The sequence below is a fragment of the Teleopsis dalmanni genome, chromosome 2, assembly GCF_002237135.1.
Source record: "Teleopsis dalmanni isolate 2A chromosome 2, ASM223713v2, whole genome shotgun sequence".
Lineage (NCBI taxonomy): Eukaryota > Metazoa > Arthropoda > Insecta > Diptera > Diopsidae > Teleopsis > Teleopsis dalmanni.
The window spans coordinates 89,555,563-89,571,995 of record NC_051847.1 but is presented as its reverse complement, the minus strand read 5'-3'; the positions used below and the strand labels follow the sequence as shown (position 1 = coordinate 89,571,995).

The following is a 16,433-nucleotide window of genomic DNA, read 5'->3' as shown; positions in this document are numbered from 1 at the left end:
ATATATAATAAAAATAAATATATAAGAAAAATAAATATATAATAAAAACAAGTATATAATAAAACTAAAAATATAATAAAAATATATATGAAGTTAGTATGACAAATAACTTTATTTTTAAAGATATTTATATCCATCTATAGTTATGTTCTTAGATTTAATAATATTTGTATAATTAATACATATATGATACAAATTTTAATATAAGTAAAAGATAAATATGAATGACTAAGAGTTAATATAAAAAAAATATATATAAAAATTCAGATATTTAAATCCACTAATAGTTGCAATGATCACAATAATAATTATATGATTACAGTTGATACTTGTATAATACTAATTTTAATATAAAAATTAAAAATTATGAAATTAAAAATAATTTAAACCAATATTTTTTTAGAAATTCATATACATAGTATAAAAATAAAGAAATAACGATAACTTAAGAAATTATATGATACTAATATTGAAAAAAATTAAAAAAAGTTATTTATCTTTGGCATTTTTTTGTTTTTATTCGGTTTTTTTGTTGTTGTTTTAAATTTTATAAATATAACTTCAGTTAAAGTTAAAAATTATTTGCATCATTACATTATAGAAAATATTTTTTTTTGTTTTGTAATTTTATAAATATTCCATGAAACTTAAATTTACAATTCTTTTGATGTATTTTGATTATTAATATTACTTTTACATATGCAAATATATTATATGAGCCTATAAAATTATATATTCAATGCACGTATTTGTGCAATTATAAAAAATGTGCTCTAGGCAGTAAAATTGAAAATTATGAAGTATTTTTAATTAGTTTATGAATTCATGCATTTGTAAGTACAAATTAGGTAGCACGTTACAGTGTGATAATCACTGCATATGTGCATACAAATTAATATTAATTGTAAATTTATGCAAAGCACGCATTTTTATTTATTACAATACAATTTTTTTTGTTTATTAAATACTTAAAACTACACTACAAGTTTAAAATTTTGTGTTTTGGGTGTGCGATTTAAAAGCTGTGTTCGAACTACTATTGCAATGGCTTCCAATTTTGTTATTTAATTTATAATTATTTATTGATATTTTAACTTTAAACTTAATAAATATACTGCTGCATACTAATGAGTTTATTTACCATAATCATTTTAGAGTCATTTAGACAACATTATACTAACTATGTGCTAATGTTACATACAAGTTAAACACTAAATTCGAAAGTCATTATTTTGTTTTCAGTTATTTATTTGTTGCAGAAGTTATAACAGTTTTTTTTTCTAGTAATATTAAATAGCGCAGTATATTTATTTATTTAAAACACACCACAGCTTAAAAATACTTTATTGCATTCTTTCTTGTATAAATATAAAAATATTAAAAATGTTGGTAATGATAAATGAGTACATATAGAAAATAACAATTGTGACGAAAATGGTTTTGATTGACTTTTTCTTTATGCTTATAGAACAAAAAAACAATTACAAAAGTTCAATAAAAACTTACAAATTCCTACAAATTTTATGTTATTATTTATTTCGATATAAAAAAGTTTATTATTATTAATACAAAAATTGTAAGTAACAGGGAAGCACGGTTGGTCTCTATGAAATACAATTAATTAAATACTTTCCTTCATGTTTTGTATGAAAATATGGCAAATTTAATACCGACAAAAATATTTAACCTAAGTGAACTATTTAAAAACAAGCTAACTGAAGTTAAAAGTTTTAAGTTTGTAGTCAATTTATAAAATATTTAATATCAAGTCAAATAATATTAAAAAAACTATAAATACGAGATACACAATTAGTTAAAAATTAGTTACAAATGCATTTTTATCGAGTGTTTAACATAGTTTTAAATAATTTAATTTCGTATAAAAACATACCGCCTTAACCTACGCAAAATAATAAGAGTAATAATAATAATATTAATCATAATCATAATAATAAAAATATATGTGTATAAATTTTAATTCTTACTACTAAAATTGGGAGGGGACTGATTTATTTTCATTTTTAAAGCTGCTTAGCTTACAAGACGTATATTTTATTAGTTTAACTCTCTTTTCTTAATTAAGCTTAATTACAATAAATATGCATAAAAGAAATTTTAATAAAAATTATACTTCTTTGTTTTGCAAATTAATACATAAAACAATTGATTAACTTCACAAAAATAAATAAAAAACAAGACTTTCTTCTTATTTCACTTTAAACACTAATTTAGGCTTCCCATGAATTACCTTTCCGTTGGTTTTTTAGTTGCGAAAACTATGATTGTTATTAAATTACATTAGATTTATTTTGTTTTTAGAGATGCGTGGGGAAAATTTCATTTCCTTATAGTTATATGTATATATATATTTGGCATTGAGATACCATTTTTTACTTTTAATATTGTTTTGTCGATAATTTAGAATTGTTATTTGTAACTTTAATATATTTAATTTTCTCTCATACAAAATTTGTTTAAGTAGTGAAATAAAGTGAGTTTAAATATTTGCTTCAGTTAAGTAAAGTTGATTAAAGTTGTTTTCCATTTATAATAATATTTTGACACTTTTTATGGCGAAACATATGGTGGGGGTTTTCTGTATGATGGTGTGGCTGGTGATTTCCCTCGGGCCTCCCGGCCACCTACAACAACAGCTGGCGGTGGTACGTATTCGTCAACATCATTATCTCCTAAAAATATTCAAAAATATATTAAAATATGGAAATATCTATGTGGGTATATATACATCAGTGCTTTAAAGTGTTCGAGTATTACGATGTTTGAGCAGCTCAAGTTTAAACGAATTTCCTCGAGTATTCGACGACTTCAATCGAAAAATTTAATTATTTTAAAATATTTGAATTGGTCGAAGATAGGCAAGTTTTATTTCATTTTAATATTTTTATTATACAATACGTATAACACCAAAAATATCAAACATCAAAATACTCAAAGCTTTAATCTTTTGTAATTAAATTGGAAACTATAGTATATACATATATTTATGTAAAAACTAGATATTATAATTCTAATAGGATATATATGTACATTTAAACTATTAACATACATAAAACTAATATACCAGATAAATACGAGTAAACCAAATAATTAATTTGGCGCTTTCCCTTTCCCGACCACGCTCATTTAACAACAAATTTAAATAGAGTCAGCTACTTTGTGCAACTTTATCCACTATGCTAACTACCGATAAAGCATTAAGCTATTTAGCTATAGCTATTTTGTGGAACTTTATCCATTATGCTAACTACCGGTAAAACTTCTTTTGGAGATATCAAGATTTAAGATAAAACTCTGCACACGCCACCAGCACTTTTAAAATAATTACAAAAAACAACGCCTTTAACAGGTCAATTTATTGGTAGAAAAAATTGCTCAATGTTGTTGTCTCTATGAAAATCCGTAACCCTGCAGTTAGGACACTCATTGGGAATTAACGTAATTATGCGCGACAAGTTACTGTTTATCTTGCTCTATAGGGCAGGTGTTGATCTTTCTGAGAGATATTAAGTAAGGGCTATTGAAAGCTTTGTTGCAGTGCAACCGAAATCTGCAAGAGAATACTGTATATGTTTGGAGAGCTATTAGTTCTTGTTTATTATCGAATTTACTGATGTTAGCTCCGCTACAATAGGCATCGATATATCCATGATATGAAGAAAGAAATCGACGAATGAATCTTGCAGGCAGGACTCTACTAAATATGATGTCATTGGGATGTCCAACTGTGTGGCACGTAAGAAGATACAGCAGTTGGACACTAATTGGTTCAGTTCTTTTACAAGAAATATTTTATATTCTACAAGAGGATTATCAACATGCAATATGCGTTTGAAGTTTAAATTTACAACTCGTCGCACTTGATGACCAAGAGCCGTTCAGCACTCATTTAAGGGGCTACACAAACAGGCATGTCTTTGTTTTAACATTTATCATACATTCGTTCCCGATAAATTGAAATCATGCCTCAATTTCGTGATTTAAGATCGAATGAAATCATAAATGACAAAAAAATATTTATAACTAATTTAAATAATAATTAAAAATTTATAATTATAATATAAATTCTCAATAAGAGTATATAGTTCTTGGCTCAATTACTCCAGCAGAATTTTAATTCGAGTAATTTTTCGATTACTAAGATGTTTTGCAATATATTAATAATTTGATCAATTAATTTAATATAGTTTTATTGTAGATTTTTAAATTAAAAGTTTCTTATATGTTTAATTTAATTTATATTTTTTATATACATGTCAATGTAAATGTCACAAACACTTCGACGATTATTTGATTTTCGCTAATTCTATAAATATCCGATAGGGATTTTTTATACTAGAACAAAGGCAGAGTTTAAATTGCTGTAAATTATGCTTATTTCAGCAATTCAAACCCTGATTCAAGGTACTTATTAGTTATTATGTGAATATTATTATTATCTGTAAAAATTTGTGACTTATATTTATATGCATATATGATGTAAATTTCTTTTACTGGTGTATATAGATTTGTATCTATATCTTTAACAAAAAAAATTTATAAAAATTTTACTCTCAATATTTACCATTCATGTTTGATGTGTTATATGATGGCGGTAACAATGGTGGCTTTTCATCTTTTAAAATAATAGGACTTTTGTTGCCAATTTCTGGTTTTTCATCTAATTCATCTTGAAATATAACTGGTATGCCCCTAGTTTTAAACGATTTTCGTTCTTCTTCATCACCTTAACACAGAAAAGTATTTTTTTAATAATTGTAGAAGATAAAAGCATTTAAAAAAAATTTAATTGTTATTTAAAAAAATACTGTCATAATATCATACCTAGTTCCATTTTACCACTTTTGTGACGTCGTCGGTGAAGACACAACGCTACAAGTGCGGCAATCAAAATCATAGAAATGATTATAACAGCTGGTAGAATGACTGAGTACATGTAATGGTCAGCAAATGATGATTTAAGACTTGGTTCCTCAGTCTTTGTAGGTATGAATTCACGATGTGGTATTTCAAGGTCTGCTGCAAATAAAACAAATTTATTTATTAAATAATTTATAAAATATGAGCAGCACTAACCTTGCAAACACAAGAACACATTATCACATGAATAACTCATTCAAAGAAACTTGTTAAGGTGTACCAATGTGAAAATGTGTTATTGTGCTTACAAGATACGTGCGCCACAGATATTTTGTTCTTCGGTATGAACTTACGATGACATGAAACCATGTTATTAACTTGCATATCTGTTAAATTCAATTCTGGACCAAACACCTTCTTTACACGATTGTGAACTACATGTTCTTGCACTAAGTAGACATTACGTGCTGCTTCGATATCTTCTTCTGAGCAGCGATTATGCGATTTATATAAACTTGTATTATAAAAGTTTACAATTGTACTGTCAGAAACATGTTGAGTTGTTACAGATCGAATTTGTATATTCTGTGTAGTATGGTCACCGAATAACTGCGAAATTCGTTCAACAAATTTACGCTGTAAATCAGCATTAAACTGTTCATGGCGTATAGCTAAATGTGCTTTAAAATACACAGTAAATTCTTTTTTTATTGCATGGCTAACAACTACAACTAGCGCGTCTGTAGCACTCAAGCCACCACTATCTTCAGCTACTAATAAATACTCTTCAGAACCAATGTCGCCACTTTTAGGAATACCATAAAATTCTTGATTTTTTGAATCAAACTGCAACCAATGTCTTGCACCTAACTCTTTATTATCTTTTGTTCTTAACGTAAGTGTTAGCTCATTATCATTTGGATCGTAGAAGGTATCACTTGGAACTTTATATACAAGTAAATGTCCAACTGTAGCATTTACACGATCTACTTGGTTACGTGGCATAGGTGGTGAGTTTTTAGTTATATGTGTTACTGGTTTATTTTTCGAAATTTGTTGCTTTTCACAAGCTCCAATTAATTGTCCAGTTATAGATTTTACACTTAGTTTAGGATAAACTAAATCGTTTAATCGAGTAGCATCCAAACGTTTTATCAAATTGTTAAACTCAGTCTCAGGACATTCATTTGTTGGTAAAGTTTCATTAAAATAGACAAATGTTGCAGTATGAGGATCCGTAGGTGTTTGACGTATTTCTCGCACTACAATGGAATTTGTTGAGCTATCATCCAGTGTAGTAGCAATAGCTAAATGAAAATATTTATAAATTAATTTTCACTTTTCAATAAGAATTTTTAACTTACATTTGATTAACTTTATTTTCCAATCCACACTGTTTGCATTTTCTACATTAATATTAAGAGCAATATTAATTTCGTGATTTACGCTGCGTACTCCACGATGTTGTTGCACGGACATTTCAACCATTTCAGTAACTGATTCATTGCCCGAATCTGTTGCAGATAAACGATATTGATATTTAGATACTGCGTCTTCGAGAGGTCTGCAAAGAGTAATAAATTATATGTTAAATATATTGCAGAATGAACACATTCATATCAATATTCACTTATCGAAACTACTATTCAAACCTGCAACAATGCAGAGTAAAAAACAACTGAACACTTCCTTTGCAAATGTCCAGGCCTGGCAAGATTGTTACATTCCATTATAAAAGTGTACGAAAATAGTTCTATTGGACAACCCATATATAGAATTTAAAAAACAATATACTTAGCCACAGAGTGACTTTAATAGCGAGATTTGTGGCAACAAAACATTTTCTTTTGTATTTTTAAAGGATTTTATACATATTTTTTAAATTAAAAAAGTCTGCCATTTTTAAATATACCTATAAAACTTTATCAATCTTATAAACAACATAGATAAATATATGTTTAAAATAAGTTATATGTGCTATTAATTTTTTGTTTCTTATATATGATATAACAGAATATTTTATGTTAATAAATATAAATATACTATACTGTATATTTTTTATATATGTACAATTAGGATTCAAAAATATGTCTTATTGACGTACTAAATTTTAAAACAAAGCTAGTAATTCCTATATTATAAAAAAAATCAATAAACAGACAAAACTGTTATATTTAACTTTCCAATCACAACCGTGTCTAGTTCAGTGGCATTTATCAAAATCAACAACTGATAGTTGCTAACCACTTATTTCAGGATTCTGACATTCGCACAAAATTGAGCGTTGCAGGTTCTCAAAATCGGTTCCAATTTATAACCACATAATCCATTTTCTCAAAAAAATCTAAATAGATGAACACATATCTTCTTATAATGATGTACTATAGTTTTTCACTACATAATAAAAGCAGTAATTCTTTCAATTTAAAAAATTGTATAAACATACAAATTGTACTTAGAACACAGACGAATCTGACTCTGTGACATTTATCAAAAACCACAACTGAAACTTACTAACCACTTATTTCAAAAATCTGGTATTTGCACCAGAAAATCGAAACTTATGATAATGCATAATGCATTTAAAAGAAGGACTATATGAGCGAGCCACTATTTTATTGTGACAATCACTACTATATAAATTTTAACTTACAATCCATAAAGTTCTCGCGTTTCAGCATTGAATTGTAGCCAAGATGAAGGTCTCAACTCATGACCATCTTTGTCTGTAAGTTCTAAACGTAAATTGGTAAAATCTTCACTATCGTAGAATGTATCGTCAGAAATTGTAAAAACGAAAGATTTTCCTGAAGTCACAGCATACTTCGGCAAACGTGTTCTAATCATAGGTGGTGAATTTTCCACTTTAGGTTCGATATATTCTGTGGATGATGTTGCAGGAGATGTTGTGTCAGTCATTGCAGATGTAGGAGTGGTGCCCAATTGTGTACTAGACGACGACGACGACGGTGATGAAGATGATGTGCCAGATTCATTAATATCAACTGTTTTGGGTGTAGATGAACTCTAAAATGAGATATTAAGTATATTTATTAACAAAATATTGAATATATTTACCACTGCATGGCTGGCGTTCACTTCTTCCGGATTGGGTGACAAGGAAGTAGCTTCTAATTCATTCTATATTATTTATAATAAAAATATTTTAATTAAAATGACAATGTTTGTAATTAAATTAAGAAATATTAGAAACATGCTATAAAAACTTGAAGTGTTGACAATTTAATAAAAAGTAATTCAAATGGACACATAAAGAAATACATATATTATATATATAATTACTAAAAAAATGTGTACAAAAGTGAAAAAGTGAACAAGCATAACAAAATCCATTTAGCAACACAAAATCTATAGTGCAAGTATGAATATGTATGTGATGGACAAATGCAATTTTGTTTTTAATATGGGCAAAGTATAAAAAAGAAAGAAAGAAAGTGTGTTTTTACTTATTTTCTTATTCTTTTTACATTGTATATATAATATATTTAGAGGAGTAGAATATTGGTATACAAAATATAAATCATACAAGACAAAATCTAGGCAATGTATGGATAATGGAATTAGGTGTGATTACGAGGTCTTGGGCAACAACGTTCTGGCATTGCGGATTGCTAAAATAAAAGGTGCAAAAAATCACTTTACACATGCTCGTATCGCACACAATTCATTTGCATCAATATTATTAATAGAAAGAAATTATTTTATTGTATTTTAATGTCTGTCTGCTTATTGGTTGGCAGTGATTTTCACCTTATTGCCTTCAAATTCTAGAACATCAGCAGTATTATGGGGTGGATGGATGGATGGCGAAAGTATTCCCAATTCATCTATTATTGTCGGTGCTTTTTCAGTTGTTATTGTTTTTGTAGTACTTTCTGTTGATGGTGTTGTTATTGTTGTTGTAAGTATATCAACAACATTGACTGCATCGTCTTCAATATTGAGCGAAGAAGAATCAGTGCTAAAGTCATCCACTTTTTCTTGCTGTGTTTTAATTAAACAAACAACAGTAAACAATTTTTTTGCATATATACAAAAATATACTAAGAAAAATTGCTAATTTTTACTTATAAAAATTCAAAAATTCTAAAAAAAATATTGTAATTAGAAGTTATTACTTTTTGATAAAAAAAAAATATATATTCTAAAAGTATTTAAAAATAGCGAAAACAAAATTTTTTGTAATAAATGATAGTAAAAATAATTTTTGAATAATATACTACTTAAATAAAAGGTATGTTCAAACAGATGTGTAACAGTACAATACGTTACGATATATGGAAATTATAACCATTGCAATATATGGAATAAAGCAAACAGACCCGGTACGGATCTGAGAAAGTTTGCAATAATTAATAGAGCCACAATGGTACTGCATTGAAAATAAATGACTACACAGTATGTAAATGGATTTTTTTTTAAGAAAAAAATAAAGCGTTGAATATTAAAATTACCAAACTACTTTTGAAAAAATGAAAAAATTCTTTTTTAGCTTAATTAGTTAATTCAGTTATTCTACAGCTGGTTTATAATTTCGTTCTAATTTAACACAGAAAGTGAATTTGTTAATAAACTTTCTAACTAAAAAAAACTCCAAGTTCGAACAACTTAAGTGTGGCTTTGGATCAGTTGACTAATGAACACTGGCTCAAATTTCACACGCCACGAGTTAAACCCTTGGTACTTGCAGTCTCAAAAAAAAAATTATTTACCAATAATTAAATATAAGGAATATTTTCCAAGACTACTGATTATATCTGCTGCGAGCTAAATTTTAGAGTGATTTACTTTCTCTAATACTAATTTATATTAAGTCAGTCTCTTTTCTGAGTTGAAAAATGGAAGATACAAAAGTGTAATACCTTGAAAACATCATATGAAGGAAGAAAAAAAACACAAGTTATATGAGTTATTCAGTATGCAAAGAAAAATATGGGGTTTTCTAGGAGACCTTTAGAACTTAACTATATAAATGATTAAACTAACGGCATTGGGTCTGTTATAGAAAAAATATTTACTTCATGGATTAATAATTTATATCACACCTGTCCTTCTGAGTTGAAAAAAATCACTAAAACGTAATAAATAATATGAAAGTAGAAACGAAGTACCATTAGAATGAATTACTAAATAAAAAAAAATTATAGATCTTACTAGAATAGTTAAGGGACTTCATTATATAAATAATAAAATGAAACGTATTGTAAGAATATTATAGAATTAAGAACACTACAGAAAAACTTTTACACATATGATAACGCCACCAACTAAGAAAACAGTGAAAAGAAAACAATAGAGTAGTGTATATGCCACTCAATTATTACATACGATAAATGTGAACTATTGAAACTCATTTAATTAACGAATTATAGTGCTTCCACTTTTGTACATAATCTGACTTAATAAGTGACGTGAGGAAGATAAAAAAAAACGTATTCTACTCAAACACTGCACAGTGCCGCAAATTATATGAATCACACTTCGAATTACTGCTTTATAGACCATATTCAGAAGATTTGGACTCTCTCGATTACTATCTACTTGCAGATTACAAGAGGATGATCCACAAATAGCTATTCAAGTCTAATAGGAAAATAATTATTGCAGCTGTAACCTTATTTAACGCCATAGATAAATCATTCTACAAAAACTGCATTGAAATGTAATAGAATGAATCAATTAAATGTCTCACTCCTGAAGGTATCTTGTATTACTGAATAAAATTGTGATCTTTTTGTATAAAAGATGGGATGTTATTAGTTATCCTATGAACTTATGGAGTGATATTTTAATAACAAATTATGGTTGAAAGCCAATAATAAAACTTAGAATATTAGAATTTAAAACAAGAAGAAATATACTACATATTGTGGGATTTTTAAAATGATCATAAAATACTTTAAACGTTACGATATTAAAAGATAATAAATTATAGTTTATAATTAAGTTATAATAATATATTAAAAAACTAACTGATAGACTACACTAATGCAGATAACTATACATAATTCAATATTCTTTAAGTGCAAGTTATTTAAAAGTGTTTATTACTCATTAGAAATAAATCCGCAACATATTCGAGATTAAATTTAAATTTAGTCATAAGTAAATATCAGGGGAAATATTTAAAATATGTGTTTTATTTTTATTTTTATTTTTTGTCATTTGTGTGACAAATTTCTTGTAATACTGACTCATTATAGCCGTTGTCTTTTTAAGAGTTGGATTAATAAATTTCTAACATTTGATGACTTTAATTCTTTAATAATGAAACATTTATGAATGATCGTGTCTAATATTTGTGGTTAATTGTATGATTAATAAGGCATAAACAAAGAATACACATTACTTATTCCGGTACTTAGCGACGTCAAAAAAATAAAAAAACATTAATCTTACTTTCAGTGATAAAAACCAGCAAAATACCGACATAAAAGTACACATAATACAGTATTTTGTTTTATGTTTTGTTTATAACTAGATACTTTTATAAGTATTTCACGTATGTATCTTAAGCTAATCTAATCTGAGGTTTTAATAATAAATAAGAACATCAGTTGTTTATCTGCGTAGATTAGAAGGTTTCATGTTGTTCTTATGTTTTAACTTAACATATAATATAAAAATATATTATAAATATGTAATATATTTTTACTAAGAATGTCTTATTTAAATTTATTTATTTAAAATAACCAAAGCGATATGACTTCAAAATTCTTCTGTCAATTCTATCAATTAGTAATTCAATAGTCGCCCGTCCAATTTACCGCAAGGTTTCTGCCTATTTTATTTTTTTATTAAGTTTTTTGTCTAAAATTAAGTCTTAAAGTAAAATTTTATTCTAATTTATATAACGTTCTTTAGTTCATTGTATAGAAACCCCACTAAGGGGATTTCTTACCATTTTTGTAGGGTATTTTAGTCATTTCAGCGACAGTTTTCTATCAGATATATTTTTTCTTCTTATTAAATTATTGACTATTCTATATAATCAAAAACAGGATTATGTTATTCGTTAAATTGTAGATTTGTTAAATGGGATGACTAGTTAATCTAATAATGGAGCATAAAGCACACTTGCTGTTCAACTAGCGCGAATATTTTCGTTTAGCTCGTTTAGATCCAAATCTTCGAATTCAAGTAATTCAAGACTGTTAAAATAATTTAAAGTATTAATAATAAAAAAAAAAAATTTTTTTTTTCTTATTTTTCATTAAGACCAAAGAGCCTATTCACACGGCACAAGTAATCATATTCATGTCGTTACAAAATCAAGTTAAAATTAAAATCACAAATTAAAATTGAATTCGTAACTTAAAATAGTAGAATTTAACGTAAGTACAAAAATATATGCAAGAAACAAAATAAAAATAAATATAAAAGAACAATCAATATTTAAAATGACTTATGCTGTGTGAACAGATTATAAATTCAGATCAGCTTAGGATAAATACGTGAAAGACAAAATTTTGTTGTTTTAAATTTGGTATACATAAAAAGAATATTTACAACAATTCTATACCACATACATATACGACGCATGTTAGTTAGACAATGATAAAGATCAAAACTAATGTTAAGGGTATTATCTATGCTAATACAGAGAACAATATATTTGATATAGGGATAAAGAAATTATACGGGTATATGTGCAAAACATTAAGTTGTTATTTCGATAAAATATTAGAAAATTTAGGATAATAAAAATATCCTTATGAAAAGTTGAAGATCTAAGATCCCTTTTTTTAATTAATATCTTGTAGATATTTTAAGCCAATTTTTTTCCTTCAACTACGTGTAACATTTTTTACAAACTTTTGAATAACGCAATAATGCAATAACGACATTAAAAATCACAAACAAAAAATTAATTTGGAGGAACCATTGAATATCTACAAAATGTACATAAATTTTAGTTTTTTGAAATATAAATAAATATTTTAGTTTTTGCTTTACAAAGAATTAATCGAATAGCTTTATACAGATATATTAAAACATTGAGATATATAGTAGTAGTAGTAGTAGTAATAGTAGTAGATCGACTAACGTTGACAGAGTACTTATTACAGTTTTTGATTTCAAACGAATATGTACGTTACGAACATGGCATTAAATAAATGTATTACCTTCGTTGATAGTGTTGTTGTTATTGCTGGAGAATTGGTTGGGTTTGTTCTTAACGTTGTATCTGTAGGGATCACCGTTGTTGTTGAAAACTGCGACGAAGAAGTAGAAGCGGAAGCAGATGCAGATGCAGAAGAATAAGAAGATGAAGGAGCAGTTTCAGATGTTGAATTATTATTTAGTGATGGTAAATTTGGTGATAGTGCTGGTGACTGTGGTAAGTTAGATGTTGATGATGATGAGAATAATGGTGATGATGGTGAATTTGATGAAAGCGGTGTATGACTATTTGCAATTGCTATAAATGTGCTTGATTCATGTGAATTGGGTGTAGTTGTTTTTGTGTTTGTGTTCAATATGTTTTCAAAATCTACAGTTACCGTCGTAGTTGTTGAGAAAATCGGCATATTTGAATCAATAATTTCAGACACAGGAACTGGTATATTATCTATATTATTTCTATTTTCAATTGGAACTCCAGTTGTCAATTCACTTAATTCATTTATACGAAAAGGTGTTGTACTAGTTTTGAGCATAAGAGTTGATAGCTCATTGTCAAAAGTAACCGGTGTGGTTGAACTAATGGTAGGATTTTCTGTAATATGTGATGTAATTTCATGTACTTCATTCAAATTAATATGTTCCTCTTTAACTTTATCCGCTATGTTTTTTTCTACTATTTCATTATTTAATTCATCTATTTCATTTGGTCTAATTAAAACTTTTTCTAATTCATTTGTAGGTGCATCATCATCCTCCACTTCCGAAACTTCCTCTTCAACGACTTCTGGTAGTTCTTTGATATTCTTTGTATTTTCTATAGTTTTTGTTATAACGGATTCCAATTGTGAGACACTTTCTACTATTTCTTCATCAATATTACCATTCTTATTGAGTAACAACAGATTAGACGTACCCTCATCAGGCTTAGCATCGTTATTAACCAAATTGTGATTGTTAGATGTGTCAAGCTTATTTTCAGTTAATTCATTCTACAAGTTATGATTTGTGTGATTGTGTTTTTAATCGTATAATACAGTGCAATATTTTTTAATGACATTTGTTAGTACCAAGAAACATACAAATATTTTTTATATGAAAATTTTTAATTTTACATTTATTTCGGATGTCAAAGGAACACATTAAAAAGAGATAGAGAGAAAAAAGAGAAAAAGCAGATAAAACACCACTTGATTAATTACAAATGTTTAAAAATTTATGATAATGATAACTTATATTTAATTTTAAAAATCGTTTAATCACAGAGTGCAATTATTTATAGGTATATTTATATGTAAAAATATATATAACCGAACAAATACCATGACTTATTTTTATTTAATTTAAATTTTACGTTCATTTTTGTTTTTCTTTAGTTAACATTTACATTTAAAGAACCGATGATCGAACAAAAATATATTATATAAAATTGCATAATTTAAAAGACCACTCACCTCGCCAACTCCGTGATGGTGACGATGCGCATGTGTGGTGACAGCTGGAATTTCCGTTTCAGCTTCACTGCATTTTGTTAAACAAACAAACAAAAGTATTACATATATTAAATTGAAATAGTTTTACAAAGGAAATTTGCCTAATATATAATACATACACATTATCTTCCCCATCATCGCCATACTCATAATCATCGCCTTCGTAATCATCCGTACCTGAACCCTCAATTTGTCTTCTTACACGTTGTGCACTATAATTAAAGTAACGTTTAAACATTTTTCACTTTAAGAATGGAGAGTTAATTATTACCTAGTTTTATAGTGTTTACGCCAAATAATCCACCAACCAAATTTCTCGCCAGTTATATTGTCAATAGAACCATCTTTCATTTGTGCACCTATTTGATTTACTATTGGTTCGGCCATTGAAAAGTAATTATTTCCACAACCAAGCTGTTTTTTTAAAAAAAACACAAGATTAACACATTTTTACAGATTCTGCAAAATATTCTGTAAATAATTACGTACCATTAAATTAACACGTCCTAAATGTCTCTTATTATGGCACTTATTGTTCCCCTTTCGTATAAAATCTTTTTCCATTTCGTATAAGTCTCGTTTCGTAACAGATTCCACAGTAATAAAATCCTAAGAAGAAAAAATAAAAACAGATGGATGTATTAAGTATTAACTTAAAAAAAGCACATTTTAAGTATCCTATAAGATTGTTTCAACGACAACGCATAAACAACATAAGAAACATCAATTGGCAATTGAGTTTTCCTCCTCTTACCTTTGGTATGGCAAAGAACTTCGAGAGCTTATCAAGTACTTTTGCCTTTTTATTGTCACTCAAATCATGCCAATCATGATTCTTTAATACTAATGAGAGCATAATTTCAGTATCGGTGTAATGGCAGCGCGCAGATATTTCTGCGGCATACGGATCCTGATTGTAATGTGTTTGAATGGGTTCATCCTTTGGTTCTAATAGTGGCACCTATAAGAAAAAAATAAAAAAAAAATATTTGTAAAATTGTGTATTTATGTTAAGGATCTACGATATTTATCAAAAAATATGTCAATATAAGAATAATAATAAAAGAATAATAGGGTCAATTATATTTTAAATTATATTCTAAATATAGAATTTGAATCAGTTAACAACAAGATCATAGAACAAAATCCGAGTAAAGCTAGGATTTTATAGCTAGAGATCGAATAGTTATTGCTCGCACTTCCCAAGATTTATTACTCACAAGGCAACTACTCAACATAAGAAAGATAGAAAGCGGAGTAATTTGTTGGATAGAGCTGGAATAAGAGTAATCAATTGATATTTAACAGAGTTTAATGCGTAACGGATCTATCTTCCTTTTAGGAATTCAACGATTATACATACATATATTACATTCATTTAAAATTATGTTTTGGGACAACTTATCAAATGTAGTGTTATATGATGTGAGAAAAATACATAACCATTAGTAAACCAAATTTACTTAGTCTGATACCCTAGAAACAAAAAAAGCACATAGAATATATTTCTGAAACATTTGACTACAATCTACAATCGATGAATTACTACAATCGATGAAGTTATCTGAACTTAGTAAGATATGAATCCAGATCATGTGTGCCATAGTTTCAGTATATACACACCATGACATTGGGCAATGATTATAAGTACTTGTACAAGCAAATTTAAAAAAAATTTAAGGAAGATAAAAGTGTTTCAAATTTCCTTTCATTCTGTTTTACCACTACGGAAAAGGGGTATCCCAAGATAAGATATGACTATTGTAAAAGGCGGCTGAAATTCAGTTAGCACTACCCGATAAACTTTGAAATACAAATGGGTGCAAATCTGGTACCAAAGGGTCAGAGCTTGGCGCATCGTGGTGGCTGTAGTTAAAACTAAAGTTATGCGGCTAGAAAGAATGTATTTATTTGCTT

At 27.4% G+C, this 16,433-nt stretch overlaps 1 protein-coding gene across 5 annotated transcripts in view; it reads right to left on the bottom strand.

Moving 5' to 3' along the window:
* Positions 1–1,917: 1,917 nt before the first annotated feature.
* LOC119678340 overlaps positions 1,918–16,433 on the bottom strand; it is a 72,407-nt gene continuing 57,891 nt past the window's right edge. The window contains exons 3-16 of one of the 5 annotated variants that reach the window (XM_038090121.1): positions 15,271–15,477; positions 15,006–15,125; positions 14,788–14,930; positions 14,636–14,728; positions 14,478–14,544; positions 13,404–14,015; positions 13,026–13,115; positions 7,957–8,019; positions 7,532–7,905; positions 6,243–6,442; positions 5,232–6,185; positions 4,843–5,037; positions 4,583–4,744; positions 2,569–2,690 (exon numbers count right to left, since the gene is read on the bottom strand). In XM_038090121.1, coding sequence (XP_037946049.1) covers positions 2,569–2,690; positions 4,583–4,744; positions 4,843–5,037; positions 5,232–6,185; positions 6,243–6,442; positions 7,532–7,905; positions 7,957–8,019; positions 13,026–13,115; positions 13,404–14,015; positions 14,478–14,544; positions 14,636–14,728; positions 14,788–14,930; positions 15,006–15,125; positions 15,271–15,477 — 3,402 coding nt within the window. Of the gene's footprint in view, positions 2,691–4,582; positions 4,745–4,842; positions 5,038–5,231; positions 6,186–6,242; positions 6,443–7,531; positions 7,906–7,956; positions 8,020–13,025; positions 14,016–14,477; positions 14,545–14,635; positions 14,729–14,787; positions 14,931–15,005; positions 15,126–15,270; positions 15,478–16,433 lie in introns of all 5 variants that reach the window. The other 4 variants (XM_038090119.1, XM_038090120.1, XM_038090123.1 and 1 more) reach the window with 4 other exon arrangements.